This window comes from Ambystoma mexicanum, chromosome 6q (assembly GCF_040938575.1).
Source record: "Ambystoma mexicanum isolate Mex_15411 chromosome 6q, UKY_AmexF1_1, whole genome shotgun sequence".
Lineage (NCBI taxonomy): Eukaryota > Metazoa > Chordata > Amphibia > Caudata > Ambystomatidae > Ambystoma > Ambystoma mexicanum.
Genome location: NC_090937.1, coordinates 816616153 through 816632931, shown reverse-complemented (window position 1 = coordinate 816632931; position 16779 = coordinate 816616153). Strand labels below are relative to the sequence as shown.

Sequence of the window (16779 nt, the reverse complement as noted above, 5' to 3'; positions counted from 1 at the left end):
CCGCTCCCGCATCACACATCTGTCAGTCAGCCTCTGTTCAGCTATGGCACTGCTCTTCTTCCTCCGATGAAACTCTCCCACAGCAATTACTTTGTTCTCCACTCACCGCCAACGTGTTCCGCCGATAGGGCTCAGCAAACTTCTTCAGCCCACAGCTTGTAACCTGTGCTGCAATTCTCACCGGAGTTCTGCTCTGGATTTGCACTGAACCTTCATGTTTCTATAGTTTCAATTTTGCGTCTCCCAGCTGCCTTGAAGCAGGTTTTAGCGTCCGGATCTTGAAAGGATGAGCAGGAGCGCATCAAAGTCGCAACCTATCCCGTGGCATTGTAGCCACGCCCCATCCCTTTTTGTACTTAATACAATACTGAGGTTGTGGAAAAGGTTAGGGAAGGAAAGGGTTAACAGATTCTCAGCATATGCATATTTTTCAGTCTCCCAATGAAGTCTACATTAGATCTTTCCCAGCAATACACGTTACGCTTATGTACCACCTATGAGGGACAGTTAGAACCAAAGTCAATGGGTCCGAAGAGTCTGCAGGGAGCCAGGACAGTCGGATTCAATTTGATCAATGTCTATGGAGCTGAGGCACTTCTTTAGATGGCACAATCTTTTTAGAGAGTTTGTAGTAAAAGAATCACTGTTTGGTCCACAAGCTGTAAGGCTTGTGAAGGGCAGAGCTGAAATCAACTCTGCAAAAAGCAGCTACTGCAAGTCTCCAGTGAGAACAAGCAAGCTACAGACACAAGCATTAAGTACCCGTACCTTAGGTTGGAAGAAGATGATCCAGCTGGATTCTGTTTTGGGTGCAGTCTTGCACATCCTGGGTTCCTGGGCCTCAGTCGTGGGGACAAGAGGGAGGCTGTCTGGAGGACACCTGCACTGCAGTTTGAAGGTCGGTGGCGGCTACGGGCTCTTTCCTAATCAGCCGCACTTTGTGGTTTCAGCTACCGGTAAATGGCATGGCTGCGGTTCTTGGACACTTGATGGGCTCCCCTTACTTCTGAGGCCCAGCACTCTGGTGAGGTGGGTCGGGCTTCGGTCATCCTGCTTTGGAAGGGTCCTCTGGATTTTCCTGGAGCTCTGGTCCAGTTTAAAGACCATGCACCATGGGTTTCCTGAACCCTGGCACTCTGTTCCAGCAGCAACAAAGAAGTACAGCCAGCAGGCAGAGGTTTTCCAGCAAAGTTTGTCTTGTGGTTAGTTGGTCCCACCAACCCAAGGGAAGAAGTCGTCCGTTCCGGGCTTCTCTAGCTGATATGAAATTGGAGCTTCAGCACTGCAGCAGGGCTTCACTGGGCAGTTCAACGGTCCAGGAGGGTGCAGCAAGCTTTTCTTCCAGTTTCCTTCGGATGTTTCGTCCAGTGGTCGACTCTGCCTTATGTTCAAGAGACATCGCCTTTTATGCAGGTTTCGCCCATTCATGCACAGCCTAGCTGTCACTCACACAGCAGGGTGGCTGTCCTGCAAGGACAGCCAGCCAATCAGCACTGGGTGCATTCAGGTAACCAAGTTTCGGACACCTCCCTCATTTTCTGCTCTGCCCGACACACTGGAGTCAGAGGCCGGTTTCAGCACTGAAGCCCGCCAAAGGCAAAATGAACAAAAGGGTTAAACCTGGTTTGGCGCGCAGAGTATACCCCAAGAAAGACCTCACAAGCAAGAAATGGTGAAAAAGACGACCAGGGCCATTTTGACAAAATTGACACCCATGGGTGTATTACTGCAGCTGAGGATTCAGTGTACGGTAAAAATGCACAATGGTAAAAATGAATCCACTGCCACCAGCCATTAAGAGTCGTGAGGGTAACATACAAAAATGTTACATGAGTAAGTAGGAAAAAGGGCTACTAAGTAACGCCACAGTACTCCTGCATAAGATGGGGTGTACTGGACCTACATAGGAAAAACAGGTAAGTAAAGTCACTTGGGAACAGTAGTTCACCTAAGAGAAGGTATTTATTTAAACCTTATGAAAAATCCAAAGGACTTCTGTTTCACTGCACTGAAGGTGCTGTGTCACAATACAAAAGGTAGCTGCCTATGCAGTTTGTCAGACTCCAAAAACAAAGGAAACGCATAATTCAAATCAGATTAAAATTCATGAGAGAGTGAGAAAAAGTCTCACTCAATCCAGGATAAAAATCGAAAGTCCCAAAGTCCAACAAAAGAGCTCAGGGTCTCTAAGGTTGAAGAGAATTGGCACAGAAATGAAAATTCTCCCTAACAAAGGTCTATACTGTTCCTTGAATCTGTATTCCACTCTCAGAAATGTATCCTGACAACAGAGTTGGTTTATTAAGTGATTCCTTAACTGAGTGTCACTGCACGGCTGACGCGGTCTACTACCCTTGACTTACTGTAAAGTAATCTAAAAGTAACTGATGGTTTCACTCCCCACGAATAGGTGTGTCCTATACTAAATGTGTTTGATAAGGTCTGACTTCCCTAGAAATACTTGGCCTACTGTATTTAAATAAAGCCTTTATTTTTTACAATAGATAGTGTTTCAGTGTTTGTTTGGACCATATCTATGCTTCAATTTCTTTCTACCAAGCTACAGCCCTCTCTCCCTCCTAAGATGAGCCTGGCTGCTCTGTGTACGCTACCATATACTCAGGTGGTACAGCCTTCTACTAAGAGGGGCATTTGTACTCAAACATTCCTAGGCACCCATCTAGCAAATTTGCCAAAACCCAATCTAATAGACCCACCCGGGGTGCCGCACCTCCTCTCCGTCCCTAGATTCAAGCGGCAAAGGGGACGGGCCGCAGCATCTCAGTGATGACGGCGAAACACTGGAACGCACTCCCGCTATCTCTAAGAGCTCAGTCGTCACTCTGGTCCTTCCACAAAAGCCTCAAAACATGGCTAGTCTCGCAAAATCCTTAATCCCAGGATGCTACCATGCTTTACAATGTATGTTAATCCTCCACGTATGTAAGTAATAGTACCAATGGTCTGTGTCATGCCTTCCTGTAACCAGACGCATGTGTAAATAATTGGACCGTCTGTTTTGTTATGTCTTTAATGTAACCAGCGCCCAGATGCCCCTGGGTTCAGCGCCCTCTACAAATGTGAAAATAAACAAATGGTAGGGATGTTTTTAAAGTTGCCAGGAGACGAAAGCTATCTAAGGCTGCGGTACAGCAATACCTCCAACTCTCCCTTTGTAAATACCTTCCTACTCTAGCTCTTTCACTCCTCCAACTCCCACCAGGGTCAGTCGCTTCTCCAAGCAACGAGTTGGCGGTAGATCTTTCTTTGGCTGGGGCCTCCCTCTGAAACCGCCTCCCTGCCTCTCTCATCTACAGTTCTGGAAGCACCTCAAGACCTTCCTCTTTGCTTCTGCCTTCTCTCCTTCTGCCCTGCTGATTTCCTGTCTGATACTGCACTGATCACCTGGCTACTCTCTGATTTTGGGCCCAGGTCCCCGCCCACCCAGTTGCACACCTGCTCTGCCTCCCGGCAGCCCTTGTGCTTGGGTCTGTATCTGTAACCCTACATTCCCCCTACCTGCACTTTTGGACACCTGCTGTCTGCACTTACCCTTGCACCTGCCACCTGCTGGCCACACTTATTGATTTGATATCCCATGTACAGCACTGCCCCAACACCCCCCCCCCCCACTTGCGCGATCTCATTGTCACTTGGCCTGGTAAGATGGTAGTCTCTGCCCTCCCTCTGTTCCCCCTTGTTAGGCAGGATTTTGTGCAGTACCCTTAGGGTGCACTACAACAACCTTGACCTCCTGGCAATAGGAACCCAACCTTTGATATAAGTTTGTACTACACAGGTTGGTAGTGTGGCTGAGCAGCCAGGTTTACCTCAAGAGGGGTCAATGTGAGCAGTAGGGGTTACAGAGATTCTGTGATAATTATCCAAATAAACACTTAGATTCACGGTTTAAATTATTAATTTATTTAAGTCTGTTAGAATAAGCGTTCTTTAGGAGGGGAAATATAATAACTCCAAATACACTCCAAAATACACACTCTTAGTTTCTCTAAATCAGCAAGTACCCATTTGGGATGGCACACACTTCCTACACCCTCGGGTAACTTAAATAGCTAGAACACTGGACATTAATTTATCACTGGTACATTTAGAGCAATACTGTTCAGGGTGTCAAAGAAAAAGGTTATTAGAATAAAAAGAGATCACATAAATATTCTTAAGCAGGGGAAGTACTTTTGAACTCCTCAGTGCAAAGTAAATTAACCCTTTCCTGGAAGGAAGGTATAAAAAAAACATCAGCGGAGAGACAGGCCAGCCAGTGTCAATTAAGCAAAAGTCTGGGTGAGCTGAAGCACTTCTTGCAGGTAAGTTAGTCTTGCTCAATGTTTTAGAAGTTTTTGTGGAAAAAAGTAGAATCAAAGTAGGGCCACAAGCTGGGAGGCTTCTGAGGTGTAGAAGATGCAAGCAACTCTACAGGAAGCAACCAAGACAGGTCTCAACTGAGAACAAAAGAGGTTCAGTATCTTTGGTTGGAGGAAATGGTTCCAGCTGGCTTCTGTTCCTGTGTGGCTCTGCAGATCCTTTTGTTCCTGTGCCTCAGTCGTGGGGACAAGAGGGAGGACTTCTGGGGACGCCTGCAACACAACGGGGCGGTCAGCCAAGGGCAAACTTCAATTCAGTGACACTTCAGTGTTTCAGCTCCTCGCGTCTGACAGCAAATAGCAACACTGCGGTTCCCTGATACCACTTCAGACTTTCCTTGCTTCTGGGGTCCAGCACGCTGTGGAAGTGGCTCAGGCTTGGTCAGGCCTGCATCAGGGAAGTCCAGAGGATCTTCCTAGTGCTCTGATCCGACTTAAAAGCAATCCACTCGATTTGGTGTTCCTCCCCCTGGTACTTCGGTTCCAACAACAGTGGAAGTACAGCCAGCTTCGAGAGGATGTCCAAACGAGTACACTTTGGAGTTGATTGGTCCCACCAACTCAAGGGGAGAAGTCGTCCTTGCAGGGCTTCTCTAGTCGAGGTGAACTTGGAGCTTCAGCACAGCAGCAAGGCTTTAACCGGGCAAAGCAACGGTCCAGGAGTTGCAGCAGGCGTCGCTTCCGAGTTCTTCTTTGGATTCCTTCGTCCAGTGGTCGACTTTGCCTTCAAAGCCAAAAAGCCTCGTCTTTTTATGCATGTTTCTCCCATTTCATTCCAGCTTACCTGTCAATCACACAGCAGGGTGGCTGTCCTTGCCGGACAGCAAGCTGGCCAATCACCTTGGGGTGCATTCCTGTAACCAAGGGTATTAAGCACAGGGAGTTTTGGGCACCTCCCTCACTTCCTGCCCTTGCCATACACCCTGGAGCCAGAGGTGGGCTTCACTTGTGAATCCCGTCCAAGATGAAGTGAAGAAAGGGACCAAACCTAGTTTGGCGTGCATAGTAAATCTCAAGAAGGACCTTTCCAGCAAGAAATGGTGAAAAAAGACGACCGGGGCCCTTTTGACAAAATGGGCACCCATGTATGCTTTACTGCAGCTGCAAACGCAGCCCGCGGTAAAGGCTCCCAATGGTAGGTAAAAGTAAACCACTGCCATTAATTGTAGAAAGGGTAACAAAATCATTACATGAGAAACTAGACAAAAGAGATACTAAGTAGGGATACTAAGTAACCCCTCCAGCACCCTGTTAGTGTGTGCTGGGTCTAGAAAGCTACATTTAAGTAAAGTCAATTTCACTTCACTGCTCTTGGAAACAGTAGTTTATCCAAGAGGAAGGTATTTAAACCTTTGGGAAACCTGAGAGACTTCCCTGTGCCACTGCACTGAAGGTGCTGTGTCACAATAAAAACCGATGATGCCTATGGAGTTTGTCAGACTCCAAAAAATAAAAGGAACACCGAGTTTAAATCACAGTAAAATGCATGAGAGAGTGGGGAAAAAGGTCTCTCTCTCCAGGTTGAAAATTAAAGTCCTAGAGTCCAGCAAAAAGTGCTGGGGGTCTCTAAGGTAGAGAGGAATTGGCACATTTCTGAGAATTCTCCAGAACACCCCTTCCTTGCCTCGTCACGTCTTGAAACACTTGTGTATAGGCATGTTAGAAATGCCATATATTATATATAGTGCTGCTCTCTGGTAGCGGGCGTAATCCGATCAGTAGCAAGGCTGTGCAGACCAGGGAAATATGGGGTTCCAGGGTATGAACGTTGTTGGTTCCATTGTTTTGTTTCCTCTTGCTAACTTTAAGTGGGGTAGCCGGGACTTCTTGACATGGCTGGCCTTCTTATTTTACATATGGACCTAGAGCTGGGGCTCTGCAACTAAATGGGATATATTTTATCAGTGTTTTTAGCATGCTTACATGGACCAGGTCAAAATGTGAGCCATTATATATATTTGTAATTAGTTCAGGATGCAATTCAACAAAATGTCCATTTAGCTGTCGCCAGAACACATGGAGCCTCTTTATGAGTTTGGCGATCCATTTTAACTTTTACCCCATTTCACAAAATGGAGGTTCATTCTTTATCTTGAAGACCTGTTGGCTCTCATGATTATTAATTGTCCTCTTTTGTATGAGAGGAGCTGTGCATCTTTGGTGACTGATTGGCTGTGTCGTAGGTCTGGGGGCTGTAGTCTGCCTGAATCCAGTTCGGAGTGGGATATGCAGATGCCTGTCTGGGATAATGTGGATTCACTTCACTTCCCTTGTGGGTGAGAGCCTTCTAGAATGCATTAGGGTATGTGAAGAAATGGTCTGCCATTAGCTTACCACCCCTCTGTGTAGACTAGTTGTGTGATTTGGCTGCTGTGTTCACTCGCTACCCTCAGAGGATGAAAGGCACTCCCTTGGTCCCTTACCTACTCTACTTGCTTCTAGATCTCTGTGCCTACATTCCTGGAAGGATTGCTGATTTGTACAGCCTCCTTTGAAAATCAGATGGTGAAACTATGGTGCTCCAGCTCAAGAAGACCGTATACTGACTCCCCTCTCCAACCCCACAAATCTGGTCAGAACCTAAGTGCCTGACTGCCTGCATTTCAGATCCAGAAGCGAGGGCCCCTTCGCTACCAGGATGCTGATCAGTTTGTGTGGAGTCTCTTCAGAGACTCGACATTCAAATATGTCCAGTAAGTGCCCTTGTTCCATTTTACCTCAATCTGGCATGCTCCAGATGCCTGTGCTGCCTCTCCTGCAACAGTACCACCAACTCTCCTCCTGGTCTGTTTTACGTGGCTGGCTCCTCACCGGTGTCACTTTGCCAGCTCTGCTCGTCTTTGATATTTGTTCTACCTTGCGGTCTTCTCAATCTGAACCCATCCCCTGAAGCAGAATCTTGTGCCATAGAATGATGTGAGCACCCTGCATAGACTACTGCAGACTGCAGCGTCTTGTATCTCCTCTGTCTTGAACCCTCAACCTGTGACTCCCTGAATTGTGAATAAATCATTCACATGGGTTTTGGAGTGCCTCCTGTACCTGCGTCTCAATGCTTAACATTGTCGCCAAACAATGCACAGGGACTACCTCCTGGAAACTGCTAAACTTTTTTTTTTTTTCTTCATTCCCATGGTAATGCTCTCCTGACTCTCCAGCATTGCTTGTAAGCCTCTTACTATTTTATTTCATAATCCCTGGGTCCCAACTTCATCAAGGGTCTTCATTGGGCTACACTCCATGGGAACTCCAGAAACTGCTCCTTTTAGACGCTTTTGCTGAAGAGAACTTTCCCACCAAAGCTTGCCCCAAATCCACAGAACTGGTGCCCCTAGTCATCTAAGCTTTCTGGCTTAGATAAGAAACGAGTGTTGCTTACCTGTTACTGCTTTTTTGCGTTGTAGTAAACAATGTTTTTACTTTAAATTTTGGCATCTCTTATCTGCAAGTGTAGTGAGTTTGCATGTGGACATGTTCTCAATTGGTAATGAGTGCATGCTGTACCTTTTTATGCACCCCATTCCGTCTCCTAAGTGTTTCTGCTGGGCTGCTCTGCTACACTACTGCTTAAGTACTGTTCGCAATTCCATCAAGCTCCTTCTGCTCTCTAAATCGGGAAGATGCTTCTTAGTCCCTTACTACGTGGATTAAGTAAAAGCATCCCAACGCATTGTAACACAGGTTTTTAGGAAGGTGTGGTAAATGCAGGTGATGGCAAAAGACCCTCGCACTGTCTTCAGAGGGTTTGTCATCACGCAACCAGTGACACCCCAAACGGCATGGCAAGGATGGCTGACGGTAAAGCAGGCATAGGTGGAAGTGTACTTTATGCCAGCAAGGTTTTCCAACATAATTCTTTTGATGTTTTTTATTTTTTCATTTTTAGGTGGATAAGATCGTATCCATAGCAGAAGATGTGAAGAATATAGGAAACAATTTATTCAAATCCCAAAACTGGGAAATGGCTACTAAAAAGTACAATAAGGCATTAAGGTACAGTTGTGTAATATTTTCCTTCAATGTCATGTTCACTGTACGCCTGTGGTAGCTTTGCTATTAAAAGAGGGACCGGTTCACCTTTAGACTAGTGTTTTTAAAGATTTGTGTCTTTGCAAGATACTTTCTGTAACTTGTCTGCAACTGGTCTGAAACCTGTATTGTAATCAGTCTAAAGAAAGAAAATGATGCCTCTCTAGATACAGTGACGTCACACACCAGAGGATGGGAGTGGGGTGATCCTGGGGGCTGCGACTACCACCTGCCCCTTGATTCAGGCGTTGGAGGCGGTATGTAGTGTGTTCCCTGTTTCCCCATTCCATCCCCCAGCCTTGTATGTATAGGTAAGCCTGCCTATTTTGTCGCCTGATCAGCATAAATGCTCTGCAGCAAACTGTTAGGACAGAATTACATTGTTTGGCATTCTGGCACAAGTCTAATTTTATGGGGCCCATACTTTTTTTGTATTTTTTTTTTTGTTGCTTTTTCCCTCTTTATGGGGTTTTCTGATTTACTTTGGTGGTCAGAGGGCCTTCTGCTAAAGTCCCTCCTCCACTACACCCCCTTTTGCTATACATAAGGTATATGGTATTGGGTTACCCATAAGGTGCCCAGTCTCGGGGGTGCCTCCCAGGCATCATATTTCTGCCCTAGGGTGATTTTATCACCTACATTGGTTTTAGGGGGTAGGCTGGTGGCAGCTAATATTTAGTTTTGCCTTCACCAAGGGTGCAAGGGGATTTACCACATTAGTAGTCCAATGTGCCTTTATGGTAGCCATTGGGGTACTAATGCGCTCTTTTTAAGTCCTTCCTCTCTGCCATTTTGTTTTAAGGGGCTTCCTTTGTTCAGGGAAACAATGAGGCAGGCCTTAAAATGGCAGTTTTTGCCATATCAGCTCTTTGTGAGCTGAGGATGGCAGCCTCCAAGGTGGTCTGGACTGGTTTAGACCAGTTCCTGTCCCTGGGCAGGCAATTACTCTGTGGCCCTGGGTGTTTGGTGGTTTTTGAGGCCAACCTGATTGACTGGCTGCCAATACCTTATATTTTAATCTCCCAATCGGATTGGTGGGCTGCTTACCTGCTCGAGGATTTCTGGCCATTTCCCATTGTTGCTGCATTATTAGGCCCTCTTCTGGCCATACTGGCTGGATGCCTGGGCACGTATCCGGTTTGGATCCTTGGCTACTGGGTGCCCTTCTCTAGATTTCTACGTCCTGTTCTTGGTCCTGCTCATTTGCTGTGGCCATGCCCTCCAGCCTAGGGTGGTTTTCTGGGCCATTTTACCACAGTTTCCCGCCAAGTCATCTTGCCTTGATTTTTGGAAGGTGCCGCTGCTCAGAAAGGTGTTGGGGACTCCCCAAGCATGCCAAATGTGCTTGCCGGGGTTGTCTCTGATCGCCACCACTTCTGGGACAGTTTCTGTGCTGACAATTATTGCCTGCTGGGGTCTGCCATGTGCAGGTTACTCTGTCCTCCTGGGGCCATCTCTTTCCTGGATTCAATTTCTAGGTGGTGAGTCCCACTCCACTGAAGGACGATTCTTCTTATTTTGGGCCGTTTGGGGTAATCAGTGGCTCAGGGTGCCAATCCCTAGGTGACCGGAACCTTTCTTTAAACCTTTAGAAAGAAGCTGCTACTTACTGTGTTATTTCTGGAGGCAACCACTGTAAGTACTTAACTCTGGGACCTGGGTTGGTGGGTTATTCCAAGGTACTCGTGTGAGTCGTTTCTCCAAGCAGAGATTTGGGGGTAGATCTCTATCCTCTGCAGGTGCCTCCCTATCTGCCTTGAGCTTGAGCTCCTTTTAAGTTTCGGAAACTCCTCAAGATCTTCCTCCTTCTCTCTCCCTTGCTAACCTCTTTCTCTCCAGCTTCACTCCTCCAGCTCTCTCTCTCTTAACTGTTTTCAGCTTTACTGACTGGTCGCTTGGCTCACCTCCAGAGCCTCACAAGTCCCAGGCTCCCCGGCCAGTCTTTGCACTTGCCTCCGGGCCTCTGCACTAGGCGCAGCACTACTGCACTTTCAGCATTATGAGAGGGGTGTTAGGCAGAATTGCATGCAGTGCCCTCTCGGACCACCACACACAATTAGGACTAAAGGTGTAAGCAAGACCAACCTTTGGTATAAGTCTACCACAGTTTGTTGGTAGCGAGCTGAGCAGCCAGGCTCATCTCAGGAGTGAATGTGAGCAGTACAAGTAGTTGCACAAAGGACGTTCAATCACAGTGGTTCAAGTAGACACTTATACTCGAGCTTTCTTGGTAAAACTTATTAATTTATTTACACAATCATTTATAGAACATTAAACTAGAAGAAGGCAACTTAATAAGATAAACAAATGCACTTCAATACGAAACTAAGCTTTTGAGGCAGTTTGAGCTCCCCTGAAATGGGAGCAAAATGGCAGTTCAATTACTTGGCAGTGAGCAAAAAGGACAAAAGTGAGTTGAATCGATTATATGTACTTTCTAGGCAGTGCAAATAGTTTAGTTCACCAGAATAGTTCAATTCAAGTCAATAGGCCAGGCCAAAGTCAATGGGCTAGTGTTCTGGATAGGAAAGGGCAGTGCTGATATCAAACGGCAAAGTCTTTGCAAAAGTTCTCAGACGTAGTTTAGGCGAAAAAAAAGAATAATTTGTGGGGTCACAAGTTGGGGAAAGTTTCGCAAACTTTCTCTGCGAGAGTGGTGTTCTCTCAATCAGGTTGGCACAGTACTTTTGAATGAAGAAAACAAGTGTTGCTGAAGTCGTAGTTCCTGGCAGTTCCTGCAGATCTCGCTGTTCCTGAGCCTCAGCAGTGGGGACAAGAGGGAGGACGTCAGGGGACTCCTTCACTGCACAGTATCGTCGAACAAAGCAAACGGAATTGAGTCACTTCAGTTCCAGTAGCTGCAGATTCAAGAACACAAACTGGTGTCCCTCTCCCTGGTTAATCCTAACCAGCCTTGAGAATGGTATCCAGGTGTCTTATGAGTTGATTGGTCCCACCAACATAAAGGAAGAAGCCGTCCTTGAAGGAGCTTCTCTGTCGAATTAAGTTTGGCAATTCGGACCTGCAGCAGGGCTTCACCGGGCAAACCAACAGTCCAAGATTTGCAGCAGCCGTCCTCTTCCAGCTCATCTTCGGTTCTTGGTCGACTCTACCTTCCAGTCCACGAGACTCGCCTTTTAAACAGTTTTCTCCCTTTCATTTCAGCCTAGCTGTTACTCACCCAGCAGGGTGGCTGTCTTTGCCAGACAGTCAGCCAGCCAATCATGCCAGAGTGCATTTGGGTCTCCTAGGAGACTAAGCACAGGGAGTTTCGGGCACCTCCCTCACTTCCTTCCCACCCCAGACACACAGATGCCAAGGACGGACTTCAGTCCTGAAGCCCGCCAAAGGCACACTAACAAAGGGACCAAACCTGGTTTGGCGCGCAGACAAACACTAGAAGGACCTTTCCAAAAAGAAATGGCGAAAAAAGAAGACAGGGACCAGTTTAAACAAAGGGGCTTAAGGCGCCATCTTGAAAAACACGGCTCACATGATTTTTAGCTACCAGTGTTCGCGGTCGGGAAAAGTCATGGTTGTTGGCAGTAAAGCCACTTCCACCAGCCTTTTCAATAGGAAAGGGTAGCATTTGACTGCTACATGAGTATTTAGACACAGGGGATACTATGTAACCCCTCCAGCACTCCATTGTAAGATGGTGTGTGCTGGGTCTATGAATTTGGAAAAGACTAGTAAAGTCAATTTCACTTTACATTTGCTGGGAAACAGTAGTTTATCCCAGAGAAGGTATTTAAACCTTTGGGAAGTCCCAAAAGGACAACCCTGCGTCACTGCATTGAGGATGCTGTGTAACACACATGAAAAGATGCCTATGGAGTTATCTTAAAACTCCAAAGTCAAATGTAAAACGCAATACATGAGTGGGGGGGGGGGGGGGGGGGAAGCTCATTCTTTCCAGGTAAAAAAAATCAAGTCCTCAAAATCCAGCAAAGTTGCTAGGGGTCTGGAAGGTGAAGAGAATTTGGCACATTTATGAGAATTCTCCTTAACAAGGGGTACCCCTTACTGCACTTTCAGCATACATTTCATGAGCGAGGGAACCGCTCTGCACTTAACCCAGGGCCCTTGCTCCCTCCCCTCCCCCCCCCCACTTTCCCTTGCACTTCTATCTGTACACTTGAATGACCTGAATTTAATAGGCCTAGTAAGTTCTGTCTTGCTTGTCCATGCTTGTCTCCCTCCCTAATCTGCTTGCGCCTGTTACTCTTCATATACTAGGCGAAATGCCATCGGGCCTAGTGTGCACGTTTCATTTTTTGTTTGATCAATCGGAAACTTCAAGGTCTAAGAATGATAAGTGTTGTGTCCCACACAACACTTATCTGCATGGTATTCGGTAACCCACCTTTCAATATAGTCTGTACTACACAAGTTGGCAGTGTGAATGAAAAGGCAGGCATATCTCAAGAGGGGTAAATGTGAGCTGTAGCAATGAAATTCGCAAATACAGAACACTCAAGGTTTCAGTTATAAATGGTTATTCAACATCCATTTTTAAATGAGCGTTTTTTAAAAAGGGCAAGATGGGTAACAATCAAATCTACTTTTCCAGAATCAGCACAATACTCTTTGGATATGCTTTTTACACACTTCGGAGGTGACTTCAGTCACAAGGCCAGTAATGGCATTTATATATCACTAGTTATACTTTGCAGATTCTGAGGTTTGAGGAAGGTAAAGGTTAAACAGGGTCTCTGGGTATGTGAGTACTTAAATCTTCCAATGAAGTTGAGACAAGCCTTTCCCAGCAATAAGTCTAAAACAAGTTACCACCTATGAGGGGCAGAAATATCAAAGGCCATGGACTAGAAACGTCTGCAGGGAGCCAGGACAGCGAGTCTATGGAGCCAAGTCACTTCTTAGATCAATAAAAGTCTCGCACAAAGTTAGTTTTGTAGAAATCACTTGTAGAGTCACAATCTATTAAGCCTGTTAAAAGCAGAGTTGGAATCAACTCTAAGGGTAAGCCCACTGCAAGTCTCAACTGAGAAAAGCACAGCTCAAAAAGACACTGAGGTAAGTAGCCCAAGTCTCAACAGTACCTCTGGTTTGAAGAGTGGTCCAGCTGGATTCTGTCCTGTTGCAGCGGTGCAGACCCCTGGGTTCCTGAGCATCAGTTGTGGGGACAAAAGAGGGGATGTCTGGAGGGATCCTACGGCAGCAATTTGGAGATAGTCTGCAGCTACGGGCTCTTTTCGGATCAGCTGCACTTTGCGGTTTTAGCGCTCGGTAAACGGCACCACCATGGATCTCGGATACCGGTTGGGCCTCCTTCACTCCTTGGGTCCTACCCTCTGGTGAGGGGACTCGAGCTCTGGTCGTCCTACTTCTGGAGGGTCCTTAGACTCCTGGAGATTTCAGATGTTGCATTCGACTAAGGATTTCGCTATCCCCAGAGTTTGTCTCTGGGTTAGTTGGTTACACTAACCCAAGGGAAGAAGTCGTCCCTTCCGGAGCTTCTCTTGTCGATCCGAAAAAGGAATTTCAGCACAGCAGCAGGGCTTCACCAGGCAATTCAGAGGTCCAGGAGGATGCAGCAAGCTTAGTTCCCGGTTTCTTTGTCGGGTGTGTCTCCCATTGGTCGACTCTGCTTCTAATCCCAAAACCCTCACCTTTTCAAGCATGTTTCTCCCATTCATGCAGAGCCTAGGCTGTCAAACAGCAGGGTGGCTGTCCTGAAAGGCCAGCCAGCCAATCTGGACTGGTTGCATTCAGGCATTCCTAGAGACAAAGGACTGGAGTTTCGGGACCCTCCCTCACATCCTGTCCTTCCAGACAAAGTGGAGCCAGAGACTGGCTTCAGGGCTGATGCCCGTCAAAGGCTAGACTGAGGGCTCAAACCGGGCTCAACGCTCAGAGTAAAACTCAAGAAAGACCTCACAAACAGAAAATGGCAAAAAAGAAGTTTGGGGGGGGGGGGGGCATTTTGACAAAATGGTCACCCATGGGTGCTGTACTGCAGCCGAGGGTTCAGCCTGCGGTAGAAAAGCACAATGGTAGAAAAATTAAAGCACTGCCACCACCATTTAAAGTAGGGAGGGTAACGGAACACTTTTTACATGAGGATGTAGGAAAAGGAACTACCAAGTAACCCCCAGCATGCCTCTTAATATGGGGTGTGCTGGACCTACAAAGAGAAAAGGCAAGTGTCACTTTCACTTTACTATTCTTGGGAACAGTAGTTCACACAAGAAAAGATATTTAAACCTTATGAGAAATCTAAAAGATTTCCCTGTGACACTGCACTGAAGGTGCTGGATGTCACCATACAAAAAGCAGATGCCTATGGAGTTTGTCAGACTCCAAAAACAGTGAAACCTCCAAATCGGGGGGGGGGGGGAACACATGAGTGAGAAAAATGTCCCACTCAGGAGTTAAAATCCTAAATCCAGCAAAAGATCTGGGGGTCTCTAAGGTGGGAGGATTGTAGCACAGAAATGAAAATGCTCCCTTACACTTTCTGAACCGTGGGAGCTTACCCTCTTAGGATCGCCACCTGAAGCTGTAGTTGTCTTTGCCTGTGCCGGTTGAGCCTGGTTGGGCTGCGCGGCGGCCTTCTCTGTCTGCGGCTTCAGATTTCTCCCGTATATTAGCCGGGGTAGATGACTTGCTCTTAGAGGATCTTGAAGGTATGCTTGCAATGGAGGCTGAAGGTGATGCTGATTACGCCCTGTCCACTTTGGCACCGCTTCTGCGGTGGACTCAGACTTCCAGCTCTTGGCCTTCTCTTGGGACGCCACGGAGAGTCGCTCTCAAAGGATTTTGAAGATTGCTCCTAGGACCAGCGGGTTCTGGACGAGGCATGACCCTGCTCTGAGCACGGGTCGGAGGCCTTGTTCTTGTTAAGCAATGCCGCCATCCTACTATGCATGTCCTTCGTTTTCTTGGCGAAACCGAGGGATATCTCTCTACTTCCTTGTGGTCTGGGTGCAGGCAGTAGAGGCATTGCAGGTGCTTGTCCTCCACAAACCCATTCCGTAGCCCACATTTGGTGCAGGGCTTGAAGAGCGACCTTACCTACTCCTCAGGCATGGGTGCAAGGCGCAAAGTAGACCCAAGGTGGCCTTGTAGAATCTTCGATGGATCTTTGCCCTTGAGGGGCGTGGAACTTCACCGAAAACGGGTCCCCGCTGTCGGCAGATGAAGAAAATAGCATACAGGCTTCTTTGAAACAAAAATTTAACTTTTTCCATCGAGTAACACAAAAAATGTACAAATGGCTCAGAGCAAACTCGAGGACTCCCAACACTGAAGCGGGTGGTAAAATGAAGATGGCTGCTAGAGGAGCTTAGGGAGAGGACTGTCATTGGATGGGGGCAGTATGACCCAGAGGACAGTGATTGGTTTAGAAGAGAAATACCGTTTTTAAGTGAAAGCGAAACTGTTTTTTCATTTACTGAGGATTCCCAGCATGACTGGGAATATTCATGAGCATGTGAATCCATGCCAGACCCCATGCTGCAGAAAATAATATAACCATGTTTGGTGGACATCTGAAGTGCCATGTTGCGTCATGCATAATCCCTACCCAAACGAGGGTTACCAGTGGAAATGAAGGATTTCAGACCCAACATAATTGCGCTAGTGCAAGTAAATTCAAGATCTCAAATATGTCAACAGTCTTGATCCATATCCAAATGATAAATCAGTCAAACTTCCAAATGAAAATCTATGGAACTTCATTCAACAGCAATTTCCAGTACTATCTAACATCTGTTTTTGTTCCTAATAACCCCCGATGACACGCAATTCGACCTACTTGGTCTTTATCAAGGGTTCAAAAAGGATTCAAGTAACACGGATGGGAGATCAATGTTGTTCTCTGCCCATATACATCTCCTCAGCATAACATATGCCCACAGATGGCGATAACCATCTCTGTATCTGCTTCCCATGATATTCAAAAGATATGTAGACGTCAAATGCACAAGTATTCCATTTAACGCCAAGAAATGACAATTGGAGAATCTTCTCACATAATACAAAATTCCATCTAAATAGAAGAACTTAGTAAGTTCTACTATTTAGATGGAATTCTGAATCTGATCGGCATCTGCTGGTGCCCAAACCCAGCCCCTGGAGTGCCCTGGGGTGACTGCTCCCTCTGTCAATCACTGGTGTACGGCTGCTCCTGCAGGTGATTTTTGGAATGCTCCTCTGTGTTCTCTCGCTCCCCTTTCACTCGCTGGGAGCTCAGACGAGTAGCGCTCTCCTTTTCCGAACCTTCTTGCTGCTTTTGGTGGCTCTCTGTAGTCTTGTGTCCCCCAGCTCCAGCGGGTGGGACACAGCGCTGGATTCTGCGGGGCTCCTGACCTTCTCACAGGCTGCAGGGTCTTTCTTGCTCTCC

At 46.8% G+C, this 16779-nt stretch overlaps 1 protein-coding gene across 1 annotated transcript in view; it reads left to right on the top strand.

The window, feature by feature from the left end:
• Positions 1-16779, top strand: part of PPID (peptidylprolyl isomerase D) — a 149440-nt gene that overhangs the window by 71851 nt on the left and 60810 nt on the right. Inside the window, exon 6 of the mRNA XM_069631340.1 lies at positions 8269-8375. Within this exon, the coding sequence (XP_069487441.1) occupies positions 8269-8375 (107 nt within the window). The remainder of the gene's footprint in view (positions 1-8268; positions 8376-16779) is intronic.